Source organism: Populus nigra, chromosome 8, assembly GCF_951802175.1.
Source record: "Populus nigra chromosome 8, ddPopNigr1.1, whole genome shotgun sequence".
NCBI classification, from domain to species: Eukaryota; Viridiplantae; Streptophyta; class Magnoliopsida; order Malpighiales; family Salicaceae; genus Populus; species Populus nigra.
Window position 1 is genome coordinate 14,662,744 of NC_084859.1, and position 15,504 is coordinate 14,678,247.

The window sequence follows — 15,504 nt, forward strand, 5'->3', positions numbered from 1 at the left end:
TTTTTAAAGAAGGGCTTCCATCTTAGCAATGATAGCCAAGCTATTATTTGCATATATATCATCTTTCAATTACATGATTTCAATGCGAAATTTAATTACCACACAGAAAAAAAAAGTCAATGCATTTCGAGATCAAATTTTTTAAGAAGGGCTCCCATCTTAGCAATGATAGCCAAGCTAATGCTCAAGAAATCCTTAGACCTCTCCACCTTGGCCTTGATCTCATCAGGTAACACCGATTCCATCTCCTCCAAACCGTCTATGCAAGTTTCTTGATCTGTCATGACAGCACTGATCCATGTCTGGATGTCGTTCACCTTTTCCAAAGTCAACATCTTCTCTCCAGGTCCAACCTCCATTGCCAACAAAGAATCGTTGAGCTTACCCAAGGAATTATCAAACAGGCTCACGCAATCTCTCATAGCAGCCTGAGAGTTAACATCATGTGAACTAGTGAATAAAGAAGAGAGGCATTTGAGCTCTGTAATGGAGACTTTGAGAGAGAGCTTGAAGATGGCTTCTGGGTCAGGTTTTGTGGAAATGTTAAGAGAGGATATGCTGGTGAAGCAGGAGGATGGATACAGAGTCATGTCGCAGACTGTTTTGATTGATTCAGCTGAGTTTGATGCAGAGAGATATGGGAATTCGTCTGGCTCGGTATTTGACTCATGGATCAATGCTGCAAGGGCTAGACCGAGGATTAGAGTAAAAAAGAGGATGGATGAAACGCTGATGATGAGGATTCGGCGTTTTGATGCAGTACTTTCCTGCTGGTGAGGGCTTTGATCTTCAAGCGGATTCACTTTGCCATAGCCTTTGAAAAAGTTAAGGGATTCCATAACCAATTCAACTGATCTCTAGGTTTTTGGGTTTGGAAATTGATTGGAGGTTTGATGTTCTTTCGACGACTGGGAAAGGAAATGGTTAAACTTTAAAGTGGTTGTCCAACACGATCCCTGATTACGACCAAGTCTTAACTAATCCTTTTCCTCTGACTGTTCTTTCTCTGTTTGTGATCGAAAAATAATAAATTTTTTTAAAAATTATAAATTATATATTTTTTTATAAAATATTATTTTGATGAGTTTAATTCAATAATTATGGATTTTTTTAATCTATTGGTGTTGAAATTGATAATGAGAATCAAACCCTATTATTGCAATATTCTTTATCTCTATCATATCAAAACTTTAAAGAAATTTTTGTATTTAGTAGAGAAATCATAACTTTAAAGGATTTTATTTCTTTCTTATTTTATAAATTTATTATGAAGAGACACTCAAGTTGTCACGACCCGAATCCTGGGTCCGTGACCGGCAAAGCAGGAGCGGTGGCGGAAAGATATCCCTCCCGCGCTAAGCCTCAAAACGGACATATCAAAGAACAATTTATTCAAAAATACGCAGCATTTCATAATTTTTATTCAAAACTGATGAAACCAAAAGATAGTTTAAAACTCCTCATCAGTAATTAAAACAAAAATAATAATCCATAATACTCATTACATTGTCAAAATCCAAACTTAATTAAAACAAGGTAATAGTGGAGCGCCTAAGACATCGAATCAAACAGCCTTGAAAGATAAGCAAGGCATACTGACCCAAAACTGAAGAAGCAGGAACACTCAACAAGGTTCACCTGCTATCAGAAACTAAGAACCTGAAATAATATTAAAATGAGGTGTGAGTTCAACCAACTCAGTGAGGGAATAATATTTAATATACATTTTAGATATTTTAGATATTAATAGTTTGCAAAACTATTTATCTTCATATACATATACATATACATATACATATACATACTAAAACATATTATCATAAAGTAGTGGAAATTTATCTTCATATACATATACATATACATACTAAACATATTATCATAAGGTAGTGGAAATTTATCCTCATAGACATATACAGATACATATACATACTAAACATATTATCATAACGTAGTGGAAATTTATTCTCATATACATATATACATATACATACTAAACATATTATCATAAAGTAGTGGAAATTTATCTTCATATACATATACATATACATACTAAACATATTATCATAAGGTAGTGGAAATTTATCCTCATAGACATATACAGATACATATACATACTAAACATATTATCATAACGTAGTGGAAATTTATCCTCATATACATATATACATATACATACTAAACATATTATCATAACGTAGTGGACTACATGTCAGAGATCAGATGACACCCGAAGGTGACCATATGACACTCAAAAGTGACCAGATGACACCCGAAGGTGACCACTGTGGGATGATCAGTCACCACAGGCTGATGCCTCTCTCACCAGCTAGGTATACATAATACTATGTGCACATAGGCTAACTACTCTCCGTTAGCATGGAGTTACTGACAAGTCCCATATCAAGGCATATTAGATATTAACATAATCATCCAAGAAACGTATATCATATCAAATAGAATTTACTTTGACAGATTGCGAGTGCAAATTCAAGAATAAATGAGTACTCGGAAAATAAGCAACATATATAATTATTCAAGAAATTAACGAGTTGTACTCATTGTATAATCAGAATACATATTTACTTATCATATATGCATATTAAAGATTATCCCACTCACCCGGAAAATATAGAACTAAAAGGAATGTCAGACGAAAAGACCCGAAATCCTAATGAGGATTGTTAGGAGAACCTACAATAAATATATGAAATACACTTAAAAGCAACTCAAAGCAACACAAATAAAAGATTCCAATGCATAAATGAAAACCAGGTTTAGTCTCCTAGGTTTAGGGACTAAAATGACAATTTTCCAAAACAGGGACCAAAACGTAATTTTACCAAAATTGGACCAATCTGGAAAATACATAACTATACTGAATTTTATCCATAATTCATCCTTATCTTTGTACAGAATCTCGAATTATGCCCCAAGAGCCAAACTGTGATTTTATCAAAATTTTAGGGGTCAAATCGTAATTTGTCAAATTGAGGGACCAAATTGAATTTTTGTCATCTTCAACCTCAAACCCAGAATTTCACAGATTACCTACTGTCATCACCTGATTTCTAACACAATTTCACCATTCAAATAAAATCATAACTCAAAATCATCATCTTTACCTCCAATCTCTCACAATCAACTAATTAACCAATTACCCACAACAATCAACCCATAACCTTCCAATTAATTCATCAATCAAACTCAAAACACAATATTCAAAACCCTAACATTTATCAAAACAGAAATTAAGGCTTAAAGAACACACATTTATACATAATCTTACCTTTAAACTTATTTCCTTCAATTCTCTTCTCCTTTCCTTATCTTTCCCTCTTTTCTCTTCTTCTTCCTCCCCTTTTCTTCTCTTCTCCCGTCAGTTTTCACTCTTAAAACACAGCTCTCTTCTCCTATTTTCTTTTCTATTTATATTTATCAACTCTTTATTCAATTACTACAATACCCCTTATTCATTTATACTCATTTTTAGCCTTCAAGGGCTTTATTGCCTTTTACCTACTCATCTTATTTCAAAACATCACACAAGTGACAATTCTAGAAGTAACCATATAGATAACTTATAACTAGAGTTTGATTAAGGAAACGAGGTGGCGGTTGTTTGAGATTATAGTCATGATATAGGAATTTGATTTGTTTTTATTGTAAGAATAAATGGTATATTAGGAATAATTGTTCCTAATACAATAAAAAAATAAAGTTTTCAACGAGGATGGTCATATTCAGAGGAAGAAAACTAATAACCTGAATTTGCTATTCTCGTGTACGAACCTGTGATTGCTAATATAATAGTTATTAAAAATTTATATGGTTGTTAATTTCAGGACCTGTAAGATTAATCGAGATATACACAAACTCGCATGAACTATAATTTTAAAACCTAGCCCGGCTCAGCGGGTCAACTCGAGACTCGCCTGACCCGGAACTGAAACCAGGTTAGGTTAAAAAAAAAACCTAATATAACCTGGTGGGTCAACCTGACAAAACATGGTCAACAATAAAAATACTGAAATTGGACAATGGGTTCTTTATGGATCTGGCAAAGCTCCGTTATTGATCTTGAGAACTTATGGGTTTATCATTTGCTGCAAAATCCTTAAGTTTATAGTTCAACGGGAGAAAGATTTTGAAACGATTTCCAGATTTGTTCTCTACCTCAATCATCTTTAAATTGATTGAAATTTATTCTTTTTTACTATAGATTAGTTCTTTCTAAAATAAATCTATCGAGGGAGAAAAATTATGATTTTTTTTTTGCGTTTACCTTTTTTTTTTAATTGAATTCTAAATTATTCTTTATTTACTTTCACTCCCCATTTCAGACCACAGACATATACTCTTTTTTTTTTCTTAATTTAAAATTGATTTTATTTATATTGGGATCCATTTCTATCCATAATCTTTACAAATTCTACAAAATAACCTTAGAATTTCACTATTTTAAATATTTTTTACACCCTTAATACTTCATCCTTGAATTTTACTCCTTTAACGTTTCTCTTCTAAATTTCTCACATCATACCTTAGTTTTAAAAATCGCTTAAAATGCATGTTGTTCGTTTACATCTTGGATAAAAGACAGCTAAAATCATGTTGAATTGCCTCTGGGTTGTGAACTTGAGAGCTGAACCAGCTTGTAGCTCAACGAAAACTTTGAGGTTATGTTTGTTTTTATATTTTAAAAGTATTTTTTAAAAAAATTAATTTTTTCAATGATTTTAAATTATTTTAATATTTTAATATTAAAAATAAATTTAAAAAAATAAAAAAATATTATTTTAATATCTTTCTAAAATATAAGTACCACACAAGCAGGCTATTAGTAATTTCCGATATCTTAGTTTTTAGCAATTGCGTAATGCAACAGGACGACACGTCGCTAGTAGATAATTTATTTCGGACCACATGTCGAATAGCAACAAGCCACCTAATCGGGGTTTCCCACTTGAGTGCTGCTGTTACGTCTGCAAACCCACAACTAGCCAGTCTTCGAAGTTCAAACACTCCCGAAGTATCATAGGAACAATTTACTCTCTCTACATACAAAGTAGCAGTACAAGTTTTTCCTTTTCCTATTCGAAGCATGCGCCAGATTATCATCAAACGAATATGAGGTCGGAGTTCATGGCTTTTATTTTCCTTTGTAGCATTGCTGCCCCCTTTCCTAGTTCATGTTTCTTTCTTTGTTGAATGGCTTATCTTTTCCTTCATAGAAAGCTTGAATATGTTAATCTTTGAATTATCACTAACCGAACACTGTCTTGATGCTTTTTACTCTTGTTTTTTCACTTCCTCTACCACTCCAGTCGTTCTGTTGATGGTGTATTTTCATTCATTTTTCACGCTCATACACTGTTCGATAAAATGCTTAAACCAATATGACTTTTAAAACTACTAAGAAACCAAAACTAAAACGGTAGACATACATTATCCATTCAGAGAAATCTTTTTCAGGACTTATTTGAAGGTCAATTTGTTTCCTCCATGCTGACTTGATTCTGTTACTGTGTACTTAAAATGCAGCTTGAAGGAAAAGGCTTCTCTGTTTTTCTTTTCTTCGAAGGCCGTGACAGTATTAGTTTAAGATGTCACCTGCGTGAGTCGTTATAGATTGTTCAGATATTAATTTCTGCTTGGTTCAGTTCTAGCAAAGATGCCATCATTAGTATCACCGCGGTTGCTCTTTCTTGTTGGAGAGACAATACACTTGAAGAAACTATCACGTGGTTCTAGCTCAGCTTTGTGTCAACGCAGTGTGCGGTTTTTTAGTCGTGTTGACCGGGACAAAAATGCACCTCTAACTCTTGCAAATCTTGGGTTTAATACCGAGTTTGAGACAACTGCCAAAAACAAAAGAAATAAACTGGAGAATGTGAAAGTGAATTACCCGATTGAAGCACCGAAAAGTAGAGAGAAGGTGGCTACAAGCAACAAGAGTAGAGCTGTTAGAGTGAAAAAAACACTCGAAATAGAGTCCGCCCCATTTGCTGCAAAGTCATTTTCTGAGCTTGGCCTTCCACCTCCGTTGATAGAAAGATTAGAGAGGGAAGGGTTTAATGTTCCAACTGATGTTCAGTCTGCAGCAATCCCGACTATTCTCAAGAATCATGATGCTGTCATTCAGTCGTATACTGGGTCTGGAAAAACGCTTGCATATGTACTTCCCATACTGTCTGAAGTTGGGCCGCTGAAGAATAATTATTCTATTGCTGATAAAGAAACTGGGAAGAAAACAGAGATAGAAGCAGTTATTGTGGCTCCATCTAGAGAGCTAGCTATGCAAATAGTGAGAGAGGTTGAGAAACTGTTAGGACCTGAAAACAAGAGAGTGGTTCAACAACTTGTAGGAGGTGCAAACCGGTCAAGACAGGAAGAAGCTTTAAAGAAAAACAAGCCATTAATTGTTGTGGGTACCCCTGGCAGGATTGCAGAAATTAGTGCAGCTGGTAAACTTCATACCCATGGTTGTCGTTTTTTGGTCTTAGATGAAGTTGACGAGCTTCTTTCATTTAACTTCCGGCAGGACATCCACCGAATATTAGAACATGTAGGGAGGAGATCAGGGGCAGACCCTCAGGGACAAAAAGATTCGCTAGTGAGATGGGCTGATCGTCGGACTATCATGGTATCTGCAACAGTGCCATTTTCTGTCGTAAGGGCTGCTAGGAGCTGGGCATGTGACCCACTTCTTGTCCAAGCAAAGAGTGTCATTCCACTTGAATCTCTCGCTCCTGGAACTGTTAACCTGTCCAGGCCTACTTCTAGTTCAAACTCAGACTCGAATTTGCAGCATCAGGCAACGGTGCAGAGCCTTCCTCCAGCATTGAAACACTATTATTGCGTCACAAGGTTGCAGCATAAGGTTGATACTTTGAGAAGATGTGTTCATGCACTAAATGCACAGTCTGTGATAGCCTTTATGAACCATACAAGGCAACTAAAAGATGCTGTCTTCAAACTAGAGGCTCGTGGGATGAAAGCTGCAGAGCTCCATGGGGATCTTGGCAAGCTTGGTAGGTCAACAATTCTAAAGAAATTTAAAAGTGGAGAGGTGAGAATTCTCGTAACGAATGAACTTGCAGCAAGAGGCTTGGATGTTCCGGAATGTGATCTTGTTGTCAACCTTGACTTGCCTACAGACTCGATTCATTATGCACATCGAGCTGGAAGGACTGGCCGGCTTGGGAGGAAGGGTACTGTGGTGACAATTTGCGAGGAGCGAGAAGTGTTTGTTGTGAAGAAACTGCAGAAGCAGCTTGGGGTCCCTATTCCTGCTTGCGATTTTACAGAGGGCAAGCTTATTGTTACTGAAAAAGAGGAGAAACATGCGGAGGCTTTAAGGTGATGGGCATCTTTCTCATTATATCTTGTGGTTCTGCTTATTTCCATCAAGATGACGGATAATGAGATATCCCTACTGTTTTCAATCCCAACTGTTTTCTTAAGCAGCTTGTTGCAGCTAGATGACGTTGAATTTGAAGTTTATTGTGAGATATGCAATTCAATTTTTAGAGCTTAAAGTATATTGCAATTCAATTTTTATCACGACTCTGCGATTATGACTGCCATACAAAACAGCTAAAAATCAACTTGTTTAATGGGCAGTAATCCAGTTTTAACAACCTACAAAGGTTCTGTGGTCTACTTTTTTGAAGTTGAATAACATGGTTGCTTGAGTGAGAATAAATGATGCTGCAAGCTCTGTGACATAATTTGCCAACTCAGAGATGATGCGGTGAAAAGCTAGCATTCAATCATGTTTAACCTGGATACAAAATAGGGAAAATGATCATATTTCGTATGATTGAAGAAATAGCAGTGTGTGATATTACACCAGACATGCCCATAGAAGGGGATTTTTTTTTCCTTTTACATGCTATTAATCGGAGATGCTTTGGTGTGGTTAAAGAAGAGCGCTAGGATTTTAAGTAGCCACGTGATTTGTCTTCAGATGATTCTCTTGCATAGCTTGTAGCCTGATAACTTGGTGCAGGTCGCAATGCCAAGGAAAGTCGCAAACGACATGGTTATGGAAATGATGACCGCCTTCTAGATAGATGCATTTTTATCAATCTGTTGGACGGCAAATATGGCTACCGATCTAGAAGAAATCAGAAGATAACCAGCAAAAAACTTGGCCATCAAGGGATTGTATTTTACAGATTGCAACGGGTAAAAGACATTGAGAAAGGGTTTACAGTTTTTTTTTTTAAAGCTTCTTTGAAACAGCACTTGATCAAGGATGAAGCTCTTGTAATTTGGGAACATGTCTGAGATGACGATGCCTCTGTGTGCAATGTCACAGACACCCTTGAAGAGTTGGAATGCAGAGTAAACGAACAGTGAAACAGATTCAATAAAGCAGTACCTACCAAGGAAACAGAGTACTCACTCAGATGATTGTGGACAAATAATTCGTAATATGATAACAAAATACTATAGGTATGAATGGATTTATTTGTTGCTTCTGATTTGTGAAGCACTATAATTTCTTAGTGCTCTTTATTAGTGAAAACTTATATATGGGACAGTGCTAAATTGTGAGTTTGTATTTTTCTTTGTGAAAAAACAATATTCAATCATTCCAAGCATCACAAAAATAAGCAATTCAAAATAATTCAAATTATAGCCCTGACCGGACTTAATAAAGTGATTTTATTTTAATTAAATGGTAATTTTTTTTTGCAACAATAGTAAAATAACAAAATAAAATAAAAAAAGACCATGAAAACCTAAGGAAAAAAAAATTGAAAGTATGTAATTGAACAAAAAATTGACAAAAAAATCAAGATGAAGTAACTTCAAGGTAACATGATAAATATGAAAGCTGGGTGATAAGTGGTGAGTCAATTTATGTTAATTTGCAAAACTCATGGTTTAGGTTATGAGATTGAGTTAACTTAGTAGAATTTTTTTTAAAAAAAAGCACAACTTTTTTTATTTTTAAAAAATATTATAGAATGACAAATTAAAAAAAAAGGCAAACAATAAAAGAGGATGTTGGGTCACATCAGCTTTTCAAGCTCATAACCTGAGTTATTAGACCAAAAACACCATAAATTGAAAAATAATAAAACTTAATCCTAAGCAAATCCAACGCTAAATGATAAATTATCACTATTATTACTATCACATAATTATCATTATTATCGGTATTATTATTATTATTATTATTATTAATTTCACTACCACCACCATATTATTACTATCACTATCACTACCACTACCACTAAGAAAAAGAAATTAAGGGGGGAAGAAAGAGTCACCGACAACAAACCAACCACTTTTAAATTATATAAGCCCACCTATAAAGAAAGAAGACATGTTAATGAACCAAATAATAAGGCAAAAACTTATTTTCTACTATCGGGAAGCGCAATGGCTCCCACTTATTGGCACGTGTTTGACATGGGCCCATAAATTTTTCATTTTAAAATTATTAATTAAACGTTAAATTACCTATATTAGCCTCAATCAAATCAATAATTACAAAAAAAACTAAAATAAAAAGACGCTAATACCCCTAATTCAATGACTTAAAGTTTTTGACCCTAAAGTTATATTTGTAATCTTATTTATATTAAAAAATAAAAAGATAAATACACCATTGCCCTTGTTAGTTTTTTCCTTTTTATTACAAGGGTATTTTGATTTTTTTATTGTTCATTAATATATTAAATAGATAAAAATATCTCCAAATAAATCTATAATGATTGAAGTTGAAAAAATAAAAGTTATCTATGGTAAAAGACAATCAGTTTTTTTTTCTTCCGAAAAGGCCATAGGAGTGAATTTTATATATGGTTAAAGGAAAATCACCTTTGTTGTTTTTTTTTATAAGAAAACTAAAATTTGAGAACGTTTTGGTCTATGGCTACAATAATCTAAGCAATTCTGAGTAGTCAACGAAGTTAAAAGGATGTTGAATATTCTTCTTGGATGATGCAGCCATGCAGCTAGTGAAAGAGCAGAGACAAAGGAAAAGACAAGTGCCTTCTTCATTCAATTGCTCCTTTCAAAGAAATGGTTCCTCAAACCAGCTTCCACTGAATATTTTGGAGGGCCCTCTAAAAAATCAACTTTATTTTTAAGCTTGGTTTTTATAATACCGTGCCTCTTCAGGGTGTTTTGTTATTACTATCCATGGAGTTTCAGGGAAGAGGGTCTTGGTGTTAATGGCAAAGTTGAAAAAAAAACAAACATTAGGGTTGACCATTATTTCTATTTGATCCCAGGGAAGTTCAATTGTGTTGAGAAATGTAAGCATGGAAACGAAATCAGTGACCTGTATGTATAGTGGGTAATTCTTGTACGTTAGTGATTTGAGAGGAAAACGAAATGCACAAGTCAACTCTTGCTCGGTCAACTGTGATCTTTGCAACAAAGAATCCCACACTCGTCGCAAGAAACAATAATAAAACATTAAGAAAATGAAAAAATGAAAAATGAAAAAAATGAAAGGTGTCCCTGCAATTCTAGTTCTAGCCAAAATGACATGAGAGAGAACTGTGACAGATTATATTCTGCGCGACTTCCTCTTGATTATATTTTGGCGTTGACAGCCAAGTTTAGATGGGAGAGAGATTCATGTTTCTAGATAGGAATGCTTGCATAATCAAAGCAAGCAAAAGAAAACAAACAAACAAATAAATAATGAACCAGCAGCAGAGCCCATCTTTCTTCTTCAACTCGAATCATAAATCTAGACTTGTAACTCGTAAGCATTATCAAATATCAACACAACATTAATTTTTATGAGATTGAGAATATTATTCAATGGTGGGAAATTGAGTGGCTTGTTTATACGGAGTGTTGTACGGGTGTATGGCAAATAGACCAACAACCCAAATAATGAGGGAAAACATAATAGACGTAAAGGGGGAATGCCTATCAGATCAAGGTCATGAGAATATTTTTCTGTGGTTATTTGGCCTATGAGTCGGGGATTGTTCTGTAGATCTGGACGAAATAGCTTGTTATTTTTCAGGCTTTGACTGGTAACCCCATGGATTATTGCTTGCCCATTTCCATTGGTCTCTGCACATCTCCTCGACACCGTATTTTGCCCTGAAAATTCAATCACAACGGTTAACATAAACTCATTAGGCCAACAGATCGAACTGGAACTGATGCTACAATTAACTTGTGAAATTTCAACAAGATGGCCAAACAGCAATGGAAAATTTATTACGCGTGACATGATTAGGCATGCAAGGGAGGATATGTGTCACGGAAGCATCATCACAAATTGAAAGAGAAGATCCTTGTAATATGCCAAAATATCAGGAAAATAGTGGGTTGAGAACATACTTCCAGCCAAGTTCTCTCTCAGCTTTCTCTGTAGAAGCATATACCGCTGTGGCATCTCCAGGCCTTCGTGGACATAACTTGACGGGGATTTTCTGAAAACAAAATCATAGTAAATACTTTTTGACTAGCTTCATTTTTTGAGAGAAGAGATGACAAGTGAAGAGAAGGGACAGTCACCTTGCCAGAAGCTTTTTCAAATGCAGTGACCATTTCAAGCACAGATGTTCCACATCCAGTCCCCAGGTTGTACGCAATACAACCTAACACAAGCAAATTGCTTAATAAATGTAGCTTTCTAATGATAAAAACTAAACTGCATTTAAGCATGCAGTGATGCGAATTTTTGAAACGAATTAAATTAGAACTGAAACCAGATGCAGGTGGCTGCACTTCGGTTGACATTTAAATCTGTGTAATAAAAAATGATTACCAATATCCTTTGTTGTGAAAATTTTCTGAAGAGCAGCAACATGACCATCTGCCAAGTCCATAACATGGATATAGTCCCTGACCTGTTAATCCAAAAAACTTAATAGTTGATGAAAACTAAACATATGGTGGTTGAGAAAATCATTTGGTCTGCTCTAAATTCACGTGGAACATATCATCCATGTCAATTTGTCAAACAGAAATGCCAAATATATCTTAGACAGCCATTAGGATTCCAACAGGAAATGTTTCTATAATTTTGCAACAAAGAGAATATCTTATGTAGAACTACATACCGCACTACCATCCTTTGTGGGATAGTCATGACCATATACATTAAGCTCAGGAAGTCTACCAACAGCTACTTGTTGTATGTAGGGCATGAGATTGTTTGGGATACCCTTGGGATCTTCACCAAGTTTACCACTCTCATGAGCTCCCACGGGGTTGAAGTACCTAAGTAAAATGATACTCCATTCTGGTTCTGCCTTTTGAATATCTCGAGCAATTTCTTCAAGGAAAAGCTAGAGAGGAAAATACAAAAAATGTTAGTAATTGGCAAGGAAACAGGATCATTTTTATATAAAGATGGCCACTCCAACTCCACCAGGTTAATCCAACTTCAAATATGAACTTCTAAGAAAAAAGCAAGTTTCCAGGAAAAAATAGATTTGTACCTTGGTACGTCCATAAGGATTCATTGCCATAAGGTTGAAGTCCTCAACACAAGGAATTTTTTCAGGTTGGCCATAAACAGTTGCTGATGATGAGAAAACCATCTACAAACAAAACAAAAAGTTTAAAACAAAAATCAAAATCGTTGTTCCAGTGATGAAAAAGCATGAGTCTTCTAACCAGTCAACAACAAATGAAAGTTACAGCTCCTTTACAATCATAAAATGTTTCTTAAATTGATGTATGACATTTAAGGCTAAATAAAGGTAAAAGTACCTCTATTTAAGATGAAAAAAGTGGTAGAATCAAGCTTAGATAAAACTAAATGAAGAACGAAAAGAAAAAAGGGAAAATAAGTTTGTCAAAAACTCTTAGATTCTCGACCACCGATTATTGTGCAGATAAGCCAATAGTAATATCACCAGATGCAATCCTTTACGAAATCATTGTAATATGTAAAAATGCTCTCTCTCAGAGATATTATGCAATAAATAAAAAAAAGTACATAAAGCAGTCCCACTATGCCATTGATCCATTGAAATTCAATCAGCAACAGTAGCTTCCATATTGGTTTTGGTTAATATCAAAATTCTTCTGGCATTGCAGTTGGTTTCCATGTAAAGGAGTGGCAGGCTCCACACAGAGAAACTACCAAATAAAAATAGTTAAACAAACTTATACAATGATATACCTTCTTGCAGTTGTATTTTGCCATAACTTCATAGAGATTGATGGTGCCAACCAGATTATTGTCAAAATATCTACGTGGATTAGCAACACTCTCCCCAACTGCCTTGAGACCAGCAAAATGGATCACAGCATCGAACCTGTCACATTTGCAAATATATAAGCCATCTCCATTTATGAAAAGGCATGATCTAGTTCGACAGTTGCCAAGTGATCTTTATTTAATAATAATCTAAGAAATGATTTATCATGTAACACTCCAAAAATGTTGATTAACATTCCACCATTAAAACCTAGTCACAAATAGAACCCTGTCTAATTTAGAAATGAAACCCAACCACCAATTAAGTATTCAGATTCAAGATTTACCAATCCAGCAAAGTAAAATTATTGGGCAATTTGAAAATCATCAAAAGAGCAAAAGGGTATCAGAAATTCACTTAGTTCTTGAAAACAACTTCTCCAAATCATCCTTGTTTCTAAGATCACCCTGCAAAAACACACCAAAATAGAATAAAAATTAAAAATTAAATTCCCCAGATTCTATTTTCTCCATCCAACAGAAAAGGAGTATTATTACTCATAAATAGAAAGAAAAGGTGTGAGCTTTACCAGATTGAATTCAAGATTCTTAGAAAGCTGAGGACCCACCACTTCCTTAACACGATCAACAGCTTCAGTGACAGAATTATCAAGATTGTCAATGATTGAAACCTTAAAACCTTCCTTTAGGAGCTGTACTACTGTGTGAGTGCCAATAAACCCAGCCCCACCAGTCACAAGAATTGTTTGTCCAGCCATTATTACTAACAAAACTTGACAAGAACCAGATACCCCGAGAGAGAGAGAGATTGAGAGCTATTAAAAAGAGGAGTTTAAACAGAAAAGGGAGAGTGTGTAACTTTGGTATTTATAGGAAAAGGAGAGAGAAGAAAGATTGAAAGCAATTAAAAAGAGGAGTTTAAACAGAAAAGGGAGAGTGTGTAACTTTGGTATTTATAAGAAAAGGAGATTTTATTTATTTATTTATTTTAGTTTAATGTGGGTGTTCAAGTCAGTTTGAATATACCTTGATTAATCTTACAAGTTCTAAAATTAATAATTATATAAACTTTCAGTAATTATCATATAAACAATCAAGACTCAAACATGAGATGAGATGATAAAAAAAACAAATCTTTTGATATTAAATTTTTATCACTGATGGCATTTTATTTAATCTTTGAGAAAATGAAGGAGAGAAGATAGGTTTGTTTCTGTTTGAAGCGGGTAATACCAAAACTTTGTTTATAGTTGTCTCCTGGATGAGCACGGAACGGTTTGGCGCGCTTTTTATTATGTAGTAGTATCTTAAACCACTCGTTAATGGTAGCGCGTGGATACACTCTCAACAAAAGGTATCCTCTATCCTCTCTTTTCTTGACACGTCATGGCTACTTTTTGGTCATCCCTTCTTTTCAGGTAAGAACGAATTTTGAATTTCAGAGGTAATATGGATAATATCATATCACTTTATCCTTCCACATCCTGTTTTTTCTTTAAATCATCACTGTATGGATAATATCATATCATTTTATCCTTTCACGGTCTGTTTTTTCTTAAAATCATCACTGTTTATAAAAATAATATAATTTAAAAAAACTTAGTGAAGAAATTACAAATCATATTCGGAAAACACAACATTTTAAGATGAATCAACCCTTGTATATATAATATTACACAAACGACGCAAATCTCTTAAAAGTTGTCTCTCTTTAAGCATGATTACCCTCTTTCTCCTAGACAAAAAACCCCCAAATTGATTTCCATCCTTGAAAGTTTTGTGGTGGCTTGGAGCAGAAAAGGAAGGCCCCAGCTGGTGGGAAGTCAGAGCCCGTTGATCATCGTGCCTAAAATGACTGGAAGCATCATCGGAGTTTACAACGGCAAAACCTTCAATGAGGTTGAGGTCAAGCCCGAGATGATTACCCATTATCTTGCTGAGCTCTCAATTTCACACATGGAAGACCTAGTATTGGTGCGACACTCTCTGCCAATTTCACACATGGAGGCCATCTGATTGGAGAAATAGGCCTTAAACGGACAAGTGGATCAGTCCTCCAAGGAGAGGCAATGGCAATTAAAGAAGCTCTTAAACCTGCACAAACTTTTTTCTCTAGCACCAGTGCTTGTAAAATCGGGTTCCCTCCTTGTTGAATTGGGAAGAAAATTGCTTTGACCCCCGGAGAAGAGGTGGAGGCAAGGTTTTTTTAAAATAATTTAAGGATAAAATTGCAATATTTAATATAAAAGTTATTTAGTCATAAAATAAAATAAAATATAATGACAATTCTATAAAAAAATAAGATTTTTTTTTAATTTTTTTTTTACTAGTGATGATATAAA

At 34.7% G+C, this 15,504-nt stretch overlaps 3 protein-coding genes and 1 long non-coding RNA gene across 4 annotated transcripts; 1 reads left to right on the plus strand and 3 right to left on the minus strand.

Moving 5' to 3' along the window:
* On the minus strand, nt 1-965 carry LOC133701236 (pectinesterase 3-like). Its single transcript, XM_062125078.1, has one exon. It carries the CDS (start codon nt 837-839, stop codon nt 117-119), a length of 723 nt encoding a protein of 240 aa, XP_061981062.1. The 5' UTR covers nt 840-965; the 3' UTR covers nt 1-116.
* A 470-nt stretch (nt 966-1,435) lies between these two features.
* Nucleotides 1,436-3,538, minus strand: LOC133700328 (uncharacterized). Its single transcript, XR_009843380.1, has 3 exons — nt 3,287-3,538; nt 2,620-2,691; nt 1,436-1,659 (listed from the first exon to the last, which is right to left on the minus strand). It is a non-coding gene; the product is annotated as an uncharacterized LOC133700328 (long non-coding RNA).
* Nucleotides 3,539-4,951: 1,413 nt separating this feature from the next.
* Nucleotides 4,952-7,538, plus strand: LOC133702052 (DEAD-box ATP-dependent RNA helicase 47, mitochondrial). The gene is made up of 2 exons (XM_062126228.1): nt 4,952-5,132; nt 5,542-7,538. Exon 2 carries the CDS (start codon nt 5,672-5,674, stop codon nt 7,361-7,363), a length of 1,692 nt encoding a protein of 563 aa, XP_061982212.1. The 5' UTR covers nt 4,952-5,132; nt 5,542-5,671; the 3' UTR covers nt 7,364-7,538.
* Nucleotides 7,539-10,767: 3,229 nt separating this feature from the next.
* LOC133700843 (bifunctional UDP-glucose 4-epimerase and UDP-xylose 4-epimerase 1) lies at nt 10,768-14,090 on the minus strand. Its single transcript, XM_062124538.1, has 9 exons — nt 13,732-14,090; nt 13,560-13,609; nt 13,124-13,259; nt 12,435-12,536; nt 12,054-12,281; nt 11,759-11,840; nt 11,506-11,588; nt 11,329-11,420; nt 10,768-11,085 (listed from the first exon to the last, which is right to left on the minus strand). Exons 1-9 carry the CDS (start codon nt 13,918-13,920, stop codon nt 10,995-10,997), a joined length of 1,053 nt encoding a protein of 350 aa, XP_061980522.1. The 5' UTR covers nt 13,921-14,090; the 3' UTR covers nt 10,768-10,994.
* Between the last annotated feature and the right edge of the window lie 1,414 nt (nt 14,091-15,504).

Coding starts and splice junctions, on each gene's coding strand:
- LOC133701236 (XM_062125078.1), bottom strand. CDS start 839: ATGGAATCCCTTAACTTTTTCAAAGGCTATGGCAAAGTGAATCCGCTT.
- LOC133702052 (XM_062126228.1), top strand. CDS start 5,672: ATGCCATCATTAGTATCACCGCGGTTGCTCTTTCTTGTTGGAGAGACA.
- LOC133700843 (XM_062124538.1), bottom strand. CDS start 13,920: ATGGCTGGACAAACAATTCTTGTGACTGGTGGGGCTGGGTTTATTGGC. Junction 13,260..13,559: donor AAGTTGTTTTCAAGAACTAA/GTGAATTTCTGA, acceptor CAAATGTGACAG/GTTCGATGCTGTGATCCATT. Junction 11,589..11,758: donor TTTCACAACAAAGGATATTG/GTAATCATTTTT, acceptor TGCTTGTGTTAG/GTTGTATTGCGTACAACCTG.